The 11,706-nt window shown below is 42.1% G+C and overlaps 2 protein-coding genes across 2 annotated transcripts; both read left to right on the plus strand.

The window, feature by feature from the left end:
- The first annotated feature begins 310 nt into the window (after window positions 1-310).
- On the plus strand, window positions 311-1,008 carry LOC107956408 (uncharacterized). The gene is made up of 2 exons (XM_016892089.1): window positions 311-664; window positions 715-1,008. Exons 1-2 carry the CDS (start codon window positions 311-313, stop codon window positions 1,006-1,008), a joined length of 648 nt encoding a protein of 215 aa, XP_016747578.1.
- Window positions 1,009-2,437: 1,429 nt separating this feature from the next.
- Window positions 2,438-2,866, plus strand: LOC121203739 (uncharacterized mitochondrial protein AtMg00860-like). The gene has a single exon (XM_041074187.1). It carries the CDS (start codon window positions 2,438-2,440, stop codon window positions 2,864-2,866), a length of 429 nt encoding a protein of 142 aa, XP_040930121.1.
- The last annotated feature ends 8,840 nt before the right edge of the window (window positions 2,867-11,706 follow it).

Consider the following 11,706-nt stretch of genomic DNA (forward strand, 5'->3'; position numbering starts at 1 on the left):
ATCGAGTCTCCGACGTCGATCCTGTAAGTATTTCTGAAACTTAGATAGTATATTCTGAAAACATTGTAGATAGTACATTCGAAACTGTACTGAAATAGTCAGAGACTGAAACCTTTGAAAACATTCCTGAACTTCTGATAATTTATGCATAAAATATCTGCTAATAAATACTAGTACTAATGTATAAAATTTTATAATGTAGATAAAATTTTAAAATTTACTATGGGCACTCGTGGAACTCGCGGACGTGGTATTCGTGGCCATGGTAGAGGCCGTAAATAGCTCGAGCTGAGTCTTCTCTCTAGGCAGTATGCCAAATTGGGACACGAGTAAGACACCAGTTTTTCTTGCTACTGAGACTGGGTTTCAAAGCCGTTTGGCTAGGGACAACACATTGTCTCAAGCCATGTTGAGGGTGTTGGAGAAGGTCGTTGGACCCCATTTTGGATTTGGGTCCCATGGGTCGATAACTAAACGACTCCGGCCCAATGATGATGAGCTATTTAAGGGTGTCACTAGAGTCACCCTTACTATGGCCAAGTATTGGTTAGAGGTCACTAAAAGGATCATGAATGATATAGACTGTACTCTCGAGCAGAAACTTAAGGGTGCAGTCTCTCTACTTCGCGACGAGGCATATCAGTTGTGGTTATCGGTTGAGGGGGTACTCAGCCTGATCGTCTGAACTGCAACTTCTTCAAGACTGCTTTTCAGGGGAAATATGTAGGTGCAAGCTACGTTGATGATCATAGGAGTGAGTTCATGAGTCTCACGCAATGTGATAGATTAGTGGCTGAGTATGAGCCCGAGTTTATGAGGTTGAGCCACTACGCTCGAGGCATGGTGGCGTCTAAGTATGAGAAGTGCGTCCACTTTGAGAATGGTTTGAAGGATAATTTGAGGATACTGATTGCTCCACAGAGGGATCGAAAGTTCATGGTTCTGGTTGATAAGATGAAGATCGTTGAAGAGGTTAAACGCATGGAGCGTCAAAATAGGGACCGTTAGAGAGGCAAGAATAAGAGGGAGTCAGAGCCCTCTAGTTCTGTTCAGAGGCCTAAAAAAAGGTCATACCTGATGGGCCATTTAGAATGGGGGCTCCTGTTGCTCCTACTGGGATTTAGCCTTGTGTGGATTGTGGTATGCACCATCCGGGCAAGTATTGGAGAGTGTCTACAGGGGGCAAATCAGATGCAAGCTTTAGGACTGGGTTTTGTATAACCTCAGAGGGCAGTTCAACAACCACCTAAGGGCCATGGACCGGCTAAGGGTGGTAATAGTGTGAGTCGAGGGTAGAGAGCATCGAGCAAAGGTGCTAGTCAGACTAAAATGAGGCAGCCTACATTAGTTTATGCTGCTCGACGCCGAGAGGACAGAGACACTCATGATGTTATCACGGGTATATTTTTTTATTTTTGATGTACTTTATTCTGCTTTGATAGACATAGGTTCTACACATTCCTATATAACTAGTTTTGTTTCTAAAAACCTGGGGATTTCTGTTGAGAGCACTTCTAATGAGATCACTGTACTGTATTCGTTGGGGCAGTCTGTTCGGGCTAGTAAACTTTATAAGGATGTTCCGTTAGAGGTGCAAGGGACTATATTTATGGAAAATTTGATAGAGTTACCGTTTCGGGAGTTCGATTTGATTCTGGGTATGGATTGGTTGGTTGAGCACCGAGTCAGTTTAAATTGTGTGACTAAGAGAGTCGTTTTGAGGACTAAGGATGATAAGGAAGTGGTTGTGATCGGTGAACGTTGAGATTTTCTACCCAATGTAATCTTCGTTCTTATGGTTGAAAAATTGGTACGGAACGGGTGTGAGGCGTATTTGGCTTACATAAGTGTTTCTATTTTTGAGGACTTTTCTATCGGGGATATTAGAACAGTAAGGGATTTTTTGGATATTTTTCCATAGAAGTTATCGAGTTTGCCTTCAAATCGAGAAGTTGAGTTTGGTATTGAGCTTCTATCGGTTATAGCTCCGGTATCCATCACTCCATACCGAATGGCACCGAAGGAGCCTACAGAGCTTAAGGCTCAACTTCAAGAGCTTCTAGATCGTGGTTTCATTCACCCTAGTATGTCTCCGTGGGGGGTATCAGTTCTGTTTGTGAAGAAAAAGGATGGAGCCATGAGGATGTGTATTGATTATCGGCAACTAAATAAACTGACTATGAAGAACAAGTATCCACTTTCGAGGATCGACGATTTGTTTGATCAGTTCTGAGGGGCTTTTGTGTTTTCAAAAATTGATCTCTGTTCTGGGTATCATCAGCTTAGAGTTAAGGAAGCTGATGTTCATAAGATTACACTTAGGACTCATTATGGGCACTACGAGTTCCTAGTTATGCCCTTTGGTCTGACGAATACTCCGACGGCATTTATCGATCTGATAAACTGAGTGTTTTAGCCATATCTGGATCAGTTTATCATGGTCTTCATCAACGATATTCTGGTTTACTCTAAGACTGAGGATAAGCATGATGAACATCTTAGAGTAGTGCTACAGATACTCCAAGAGAAACAACTCTACACGAAGTTGAGTAAGTGTGAGTTTTGGTTGCAAGAGGTGACTTTTCTAGGGCACGTGGTTTCTGTTGAAGGGATTCGAGTTGATTTGGTAAAGATTGAGGCGGTGCTTGATTGGAAACAGCCTAAGAATGTATCCAAAATCTGTAGTTTTCTAGGTCTTGCAAGATATTATTGGCGGTTTGTCGAGGGGTTCTCTCTGATTACAGCTCCTTTAACTAAGCTTCTGCTTAAGGGTGTTTCTTTTGTTTGGACCGATGCGCATCAATCGAGCTTCGAGAAGCTCAAGTCTATTTTGACTCAGGCTACTATTCTAATACATCCAGTGTGACAGCCCAAAATTGACCCTAGCCGGGAAGTGGTTTCGGGACCGCTAAACCGAGTCACCGAAAGGTTTGAATGTGATGTTTATTGTCTAGAATATGTAATCATGAATGTGTAAAAATTTCAAGCTTCGATTTAGTCGATTGCATGTGAATTTAGTCAATAGGACTTATATGAGAAAATTTTAAAATGTGATAGGTCAATGCATGAGGACCTATTAGTGCATGTGGAAGAAAAAGGGGACTTGCATGTCAAATTCCCCCTCCCTAATATGTAGTGGCCGGCCATGCTATAGGTGGAAACATGTCTCCAACATGTTATGCTAGTGATGCATGTTAAGAATAATAAAATAATAAGCATGGTGATTAAATAATGAAAGAAGGGTGATGGAGAAAAAAAAAAGTACATGGTCTCACCCCCCCCTTGTTGCCGTGAATTGAAGAAAGAAAACAAAAAAAAAAAAAAAGAGTTCATTCTTGAACATCCTTGGCCGAATAGAGGAAAGAAAGGAAGGGGAAAAAGGCTTGAGAAAAATCGGCTATGGTGGTGGTTAGACTAAGGTATGTTTGATGTTGTCTTTGAGATGCATGCATGTTTTAAATAGCCCATGTTTAAACTTTGAATCTTGTTGATAACATGAGCAATCGGTCATGAGAAAGTGTTCAAGGAAAAGGTTGTTGATGAAAGAAATTAATGTGTTAAGGGATTATATGAAACTTATTCATGTTTATATATGTTATATGCAACGAAAATGGTTGATGATTTTGGAGGTGATTAGCTTGAATCGGCCACGGTATATCCATAAACACGATCTATGCTTGTTATGTTACTCATGGTTAAAACAATTCGGCTAGGACATTCGGCCATGGATGGTTGTATTTCTTTGATGTCGTTTTTGATGCCTTAGGGCATTGAGAGTTGATTATAGATGAGGTGAGCTTCTTGATTTAAAAATTTGATGGATGTTAAGCTAATTGGGCAACCAAAGGTTCAATATTTTTGTTATGAGGTCATATGTGCATTCGGCCATGGTCTTTGCTTGAATATGAGAATTGTAATGTGATTTTCCTAAATTGTCTATGAATTTGGTTGTTGATTTCATGGTAATGGTATATTGAATCCATGAGAATTTAGTAAGGTTGCATTCGGCAACTTACTTGAAATTAAAAATCGATGTCTAAGCTTAGGTGATTTCGATGATGATATATGTGTGTATACATAAGTATATTTAGTTGATTCGGCTTTGGTAGTTGCATGAGATTATTAGCCGAATATACTAACATACATATACATGTGAGATTGGATTGTAAATATTTAGCAAGGTGGTTAAACTAGTTAAATTATTGATATAGCTCAAGGAGCTAAAGGAGGTGAATCGAGCAAAGGCAAAGAAAAGGTTATCGAGTAGCCGAGTTGGAACCGTCTTACCCAACACGAGGTAAGTCATTAAGCATGTAGTTGGTATTATTTCAATGGTCATAATGTTGTGTATTGATGCTGAATGGAAAGAATAAATGTACATATATATATGCATGTACGTATGTGATGATGAAATTGTTGAATGAAATAAATGAGGTGAGATGTAATGAGTTGTTGATCTCGGCACTAAATGTGCGGGATAACCATTTATGACCATGAGATTGGTGCTAAGTGCGCGGGATTAAATTGTACAGCACTAAGTGTGCGATTCTACTTTGTTGCACTAAGTGTGCGAAATGAATATGATGCACTAAGTGTGCGAATTGACCATGCGGCACTAAGTGTGCGGGTTTGACTATGTAGCACTAAGTGTGCGATTTGATTACGTGGCACTAAATGTGCGAGTTGATTATATAGCACTGAGTGTGCGGGCTCAATATACATTCGTGAATCATTATGGACACTATGTGTGCGACACTATTGAGCTGATCGCGGACAGCGGATCGGGTAAGTGTCTTGAGGACATGGCTAATATGTGCTAAGCGTATACTTGGTGTTGAGCTCGGTAAGTTGAACCTATGTGACAACTATACTTGAAGTCACGTACATAAAAATTTATCGTAGGATGGGTGAAAGGCCGTTTTGTGGTTTGATTGTAACGAAAATAAATTGATTTATGAAAATGCTTCAATGTCCTATTGATGAGTATATGAATTGTGAAGGCATGAATTGATATGAAATTGAATCGGTAGGTTGGTGGAACTATGGTATGGTTCGGTATGGATGGAGTAAATTGTCTCATTCCATTTTATTCCTCTTGTGATAATGTTATTGATGTATAGTAGAGCATTGCTTATGACTTACTGAGTTATAAACTCACCCGGTGTTTCCTGGTCACCCATTATAGGTTGCTTGGACTCATCAATCTTTGCGGGGTCGGGCCGTCAACGAAGTCATCACACCAGATAGCTAGTTTTGGTACTTTCTTCTTAGTGTGCTTAGAAGATCATTTTGGCATGTATAAGCTAGTACGTTGTGTTTGAATTATGGCATGTAAACTTTAAGCCATGCGAAAATGGCACGAATGTTCGATTGAGTTGGATCGAGGGTAGGCATGAAATGGACCTAGTTACTTTCGTAACAGATGCTGGCAGCAGCAGTGTCATGAGATTGAAAAATCACTAAAAATAGTAGGAGTGGAATTAATTGATGAATAAATTATGTAATCGAAGCTCGATGAGTCTGTTTTCATGAGGAAGTAACGAAAAGATCATATGGGCAGTATATTAAGAGATAATCAGATTTTAGTGGGACAGGGCCAGAACGGTTTCTGGATTCCCTGCTCCAACTTTGGAAATTCATTATAAATTAACCAGAGATAATTAGGGGTCGTACCATATATGTGCAGATTCCTCTCTGAGTCTAGTTTCCATAGAAACAAACGGCAACAGTATTGAAGCCCCGTGCAGGGAGATATCCCAGTCGTAATGGGCAAAGGTCAGTGTAGTCGACCCCTGCAACTTGGGGAACTTTGACTAATAAACTGTACTAATTGGCCCAACCAAAAATTCTAGAAAAAAATACATAGATGGGCACATGAGTCTAGTTTCTGGGAAAAATTACGAAACTGATTTTCGAGTTACGAAACTCAAGATATGAATTTTAAAACGACTAGTACACAGATTGGGCAGTGTCTGGAAAATAAATTTTGTAAGAGGGTAAAGCCAGTCAACACCTCGTGTTCGACCCCGATGACGGTTTCGGGTTTGGGGTGTTACATTTTATTGGTATCAGAGCTATGGTTTAGTCGGTTCTAGGACTTCCATAGCACGTATGAGTCTAGCTATACATGCCATAATGTTAATGTTTAAAAGGGTGATGACTTCTGACGGTTGAAATGTTTTTGTCTTGATTAGTAAATGGATCCCGGTGAAGAAAGAACCCTAGCGGATGACGTTGAGAGCGTAGCGGCTGCTCCTGCACAAGGGACGCCGCCTGTTGAACCCCAGTCATCTGCGAATAATCAAGGTGAGGGGGCTAAACAAGCCTTCTTTACCATGATGAATGAGTGGGTCGCGCAATATGCCCGAGCCAACCCGGCTGTCCAACAATTCCCAAATTTGAATAACCCACCCCAAGAGCCTGTAAGGCCGTCAGTCGCTGATCCTGTGAGGCTGAGTAAGCTACCTGTAGACTTGATTAGGAAGCGTGGGGCCGAGGAGTTCAAGGCCATAGTAACTGATGATGCCGAAAGGGCCGAGTTCTGGCTTGATAACACCATTCGGGTGTTCGATGAATTGTCATGCACACCCGATGAATGTCTAAAATGTGCTGTATCTTTGTTGCGAGACTCAGCCTACTATTGGTGGAGGACATTGATTTCCATAGTCCCGAACGAGCGAGTAACTTGGGACTTCTTTCAAACGGAATTTCGGAAGAAATTTATTAGCCAACGGTTCATTGACCAGAAGCGTAAGGAGTTCTTGGAACTCAAGCAAGGCCGTATGACTGTATCTGAATACGAACATGAATTCGTAAGACTTAGTAGGTATGCCCGGGAGTGCGTAGCTGATGAGGTTGCTATGTGCAAAAGATTTGAGGAAGGATTGAACGAAGATTTAAAGCTACTAATGGGTATTCTGGAAATAAAGGAATTCGTAACACTAGTCGAACGAGCCTGCAAGGCGGAGGAACTTGGAAAGGAGAAGAGGAAGGCTGAATTTGAAGCTAGAGATTATCGTAAAAGATCGACGGGTAAAGCTCCGTTCTCAGCTGTGAAGAAGTTCAGGGAGGACACTAGTAAGTCGAGGGCGACTACGGGAATTTCCATCAGGGCAAGACCATCGATGGGCTCCCGAGCTACTTCGGTAGCTAGTGTGGGCAATAATCGGCACGAGAAACCTGAATGTCCCCAATGTGGAAGACGACACCTAGGTGAATGTTGGGGCAAGTCTACTAACAGGGCCTGTTACGGATGCGGTTCGAAGGACCACTTCATTAGAGATTGCACGGAGCTGGATGAGAAGAATAAGATTCAAGGTGCAAGACCTAGTGGAGTGACATCTAGAGGTAGACCACCGAGAATTTTTGGAGGCAGGGGTGGTAGTCAGAGGGGGGCTTCTGATACGGCCGATCGCGCCGAGAACCGTGCTCCTGCTAGAGCATATGCCATTCGCGCACGAGAGGAGGCATCCTCCCCCGACGTCATCACTGGTACCTTCACTCTCTTTGATACTAATGTGATTGCATTGATTGACCCTGGTTCTACTCATTCATATGTATGCGAAACCTTAGCAACCAGTAAGACTCTACCTGTTGAGTCTACTGAGCTCGTAATTCGAGTATCAAACCCTTTGGGTCAATGCGTACTTGTTGATAAAGTGTGTAAGAGATGCCCTCTATTAATCCGAGAATCCTGTTTTCCGGCTGATTTGATGCTTTTGCCGTTCGACGAGTTTGATGTTATTCTTGGTTTGGATTGGTTAACCGCGCATGATGCGGTTGTGAATTGCAAAAGCAAGACTATCGATTTGAGGTGCGCAAATAACGAAATAATCCGAGTTGAGTCTGCGGACTTAAGGGGGTTGCCAGCTGTAATATCAGCAATGTTGGCCCAGAAATATGTAAGGAAAGGGTGCGAAGCATACCTCGCGTATGTACTTGATGACAAGGAGTTAGAAAAGAAACCCGAATCGGTGCCGGTGGTTTGTGAATACCCGGATGTTTTTCCTGAAGAGTTACCGGGTTTGCCACCTGTTCGGGAAGTAGAGTTTGGAATTGAGCTTGTACCTGGAACTACGCCAATTTCGATCGCTCCGTATCGTATGGCACTAACTGAGTTAAAAGAGTTGAAAGCTCAGTTGCAAGAATTGACGGATAGAGGTTTCGCTCGACCGAGTTTCTCGCCTTGGGGTGCACCAGTATTGTTCGTGAAAAAGAAGGACGGAACCCTGAGGTTGTGCATTGACTATCGTCAACTGAATAAAGTGACGATAAAGAATAAGTATCCGTTACCGCGTATAGATGATCTGTTCGATCAATTAAAGGGAGCATCGGTGTTTTCAAAGATAGATTTGAGATCGGGTTATTATCAGTTACGGATTCGAGATTCGGACGTACCCAAAACTGCTTTCAGAACGAGGTACGGTCACTATGAGTTCTTAGTGATGCCGTTTGGGCTCACTAATGCCCCTGCGGTGTTTATGGATTTGATGAATCGGATCTTTAGGCCGTACTTGGATCGGTTCGTAGTTGTGTTTATTGATGACATCTTGGTCTATTCAAGAGATGAGGCCGAACATGCTGAGCATCTGAGGCTAGTGATGCAAATTTTGCGGGATAAGCAGTTATATGCTAAGTTCAGTAAGTGTGAGTTCTGGCTAAGAGAGGTTAGCTTCTTGGGTCATGTGGTATCCGCATCGGGTATTCGGGTTGACCCGAGCAAAATTTCAGCCATACTTAACTGGAAGCCTCCGAGAAACGTTACCGAAGTCCGGAGCTTTCTAGGGCTCGCCGGTTATTACCGACGATTTGTCAAAGGTTTCTCGATGATAGCCACACCAATGACGAAGCTACTTCAGAAGGATGTTAAGTTCGAATGGACGGAGAAATGTCAGAAAAGCTTCGATCAACTGAAAACTCATCTGACTAAAGCTCCAATTTTGGTGCAACCCGAATCGGGTAAAGAGTTTGTCGTTTATAGTGACGCATCCCTACTCGGGTTGGGTTGTGTATTGATGCAAGAAGGTCGAGTTGTGGCCTATGCGTCGAGACAATTGAAGCCACACGAGAGAAATTATCCGACCCATGATCTCGAACTAGCCGCCATTGTGTTTGCATTGAAAATATGGCGACATTATTTGTTTGGTGAGAAGTGCCATGTGTTTTCGGATCACAAAAGTCTCAAATATTTGATGACTCAACGGGACTTGAATCTGCGACAAAGACGTTGGCTTGAATTGTTGAAGGATTATGAGCTTGTCATTGATTACCACCCGGGAAAGGCTAATGTGGTTGCGGACGCCTTAAGCCGGAAATCACTGTTTGCTTTGCGAGCGATGAATGTACACTTGTCTGTTCTACCTGACAATGTGTTAGTAGCTGAATTAAAAGCCAAACCATTATTGACTCATCAAATTCATGAAGCTCAGAAAGTCGATGATGAATTAGTTGCAAAACGAGCTGAGTGTGTTCCAAACAAGGAATCGGAGTTTCAGATTGATGATGATGGTTGTTTGAGGTTTAGAAGTCGTTTGTGCGTTCCAAGGAATTCGGAACTCATTCCGATGATCCTGAACGAAGCCCATTGTAGCCGAATGTCAATTCACCCGGGGAGCACGAAAATGTACAACGACTTGAAACGTCGATTTTGGTGGCATGGTATGAAGCGAGACATCTCCGACTTTGTTTCGAGATGTTTAATATGTCAGCAAGTGAAAGCGGAACATCAAGTGCCTTCAGGGTTACTTCAGCCGATCATGATACCCGAGTGGAAATGGGACCGAGTCACAATGGACTTTGTGTCCGGACTGCCATTGTCCGCAAGTAAGAAGGATGCGATTTGGGTTGTTGTTGATAGGCTGACTAAGTCGGCTCACTTTATCCCCGTGCGTACGGATTTCTCATTGGATAAACTAGCCGAGTTGTATGTTTCTCAGATTGTGAGATTACATGGAGTACCTATTTCTATCGTGTCGGATAGAGATCCGAGATTCACCTCGCGATTTTGGAAGAAATTGCAAGAAGCTTTGGGTACCCAGCTGCATTTTAGCACCGCTTTTCATCCCCAAACCGATGGTCAATCCGAGCGGATAATTCAGATACTCGAGGATATGCTGAGATGCTGCATCCTTGAGTTTAGTGGTTCATGGGAACGGTATGTACCTTTGATTGAATTCGCTTACAACAATAGTTTTCAATCAAGTATTAAGATGGCACCTTACGAGGCTTTGTACGGTCGTAAATGCCGTACACCATTGTTTTGGACCGAGCTTGGTGAAAGTAAAATTTTCGGAGTTGATTTGATTAAAGATGCTGAACAGAAAGTAAAAGTAATCCGTGAAAGTTTGAAGGCAGCCACAGATCGTCAGAAATCGTATGCGGATCTGAAACGGAAGGACATTGAATATCAGGTGGGAGATAAAGTGTTCCTTAAAGTTTCGCCTTGGAAAAAGGTACTTAGGTTTGGCCGTAAGGGCAAGTTGAGCCCGAGATTCATTGGGCCGTACGAAATCTCCGAACGAGTGGGGCCAGTTGCGTATAGATTGATTTTGCCCCCTGAGCTTGAAAAGATTCACGATGTCTTTCATGTTTCGATGCTTCGACGCTATCGATCTGATCCGTCGCATATAATTAGCCCATCAGAGGTTGAAATTCAAGCCGATATGAGTTATGAAGAAGAACCGATACGTATCCTAGCTCGTGAGGTGAAAGAGTTGCGAAACAAAAGGGTTCCGTTGGTTAAGGTGTTGTGGCTCAAACACGGGATCGAGGAAGCAACCTGGGAACCCGAGAGCTCGATGAAGGAACGATATCCAAACCTATTTACTGGTAAGATTTTCGAGGACGAAAATTTCTTAAGTGAGGGAGAGTTGTGACAGCCCAAAATTGACCCTAGCCGGGAAGTGGTTTCGGGACCGCTAAACCGAGTCACCGAAAGGTTTGAATGTGATGTTTATTGTCTAGAATATGTAATCATGAATGTGTAAAAATTTCAAGCTTCGATTTAGTCGATTGCATGTGAATTTAGTCAATAGGACTTATATGAGAAAATTTTAAAATGTGATAGGTCAATGCATGAGGACCTATTAGTGCATGTGGAAGAAAAAGGGGACTTGCATGTCAAATTCCCCCTCCCTAATATGTAGTGGCCGGCCATGCTATAGGTGGAAACATGTCTCCAACATGTTATGCTAGTGATGCATGTTAAGAATAATAAAATAATAAGCATGGTGATTAAATAATGAAAGAAGGGTGATGGAGAAAAAAAAAAGTACATGGTCTCACCCCCCCTTGTTGCCGTGAATTGAAGAAAGAAAACAAAAAAAAAAAAAGAGTTCATTCTTGAACATCCTTGGCCGAATAGAGGAAAGAAAGGAAGGGGAAAAAGGCTTGAGAAAAATCGGCTATGGTGGTGGTTAGACTAAGGTATGTTTGATGTTGTCTTTGAGATGCATGCATGTTTTAAATAGCCCATGTTTAAACTTTGAATCTTGTTGATAACATGAGCAATCGGTCATGAGAAAGTGTTCAAGGAAAAGGTTGTTGATGAAAGAAATTAATGTGTTAAGGGATTATATGAAACTTATTCATGTTTATATATGTTATATGCAACGAAAATGGTTGATGATTTTGGAGGTGATTAGCTTGAATCGGCCACGGTATATCCATAAACACGATCTATGCTTGTTATGTTACTCATGGTTAAAA

This window comes from Gossypium hirsutum, chromosome A07 (genome assembly GCF_007990345.1).
Source record: "Gossypium hirsutum isolate 1008001.06 chromosome A07, Gossypium_hirsutum_v2.1, whole genome shotgun sequence".
NCBI classification, from domain to species: domain Eukaryota; kingdom Viridiplantae; phylum Streptophyta; class Magnoliopsida; order Malvales; family Malvaceae; genus Gossypium; species Gossypium hirsutum.

Coding starts and splice junctions, on each gene's coding strand:
- LOC107956408 (XM_016892089.1), top strand. CDS start 311: ATGCCAAATTGGGACACGAGTAAGACACCAGTTTTTCTTGCTACTGAG. Junction 665..714: donor TGTGGTTATCGGTTGAGGGG/GTACTCAGCCTG, acceptor ACTGCTTTTCAG/GGGAAATATGTAGGTGCAAG.
- LOC121203739 (XM_041074187.1), top strand. CDS start 2,438: ATGGTCTTCATCAACGATATTCTGGTTTACTCTAAGACTGAGGATAAG.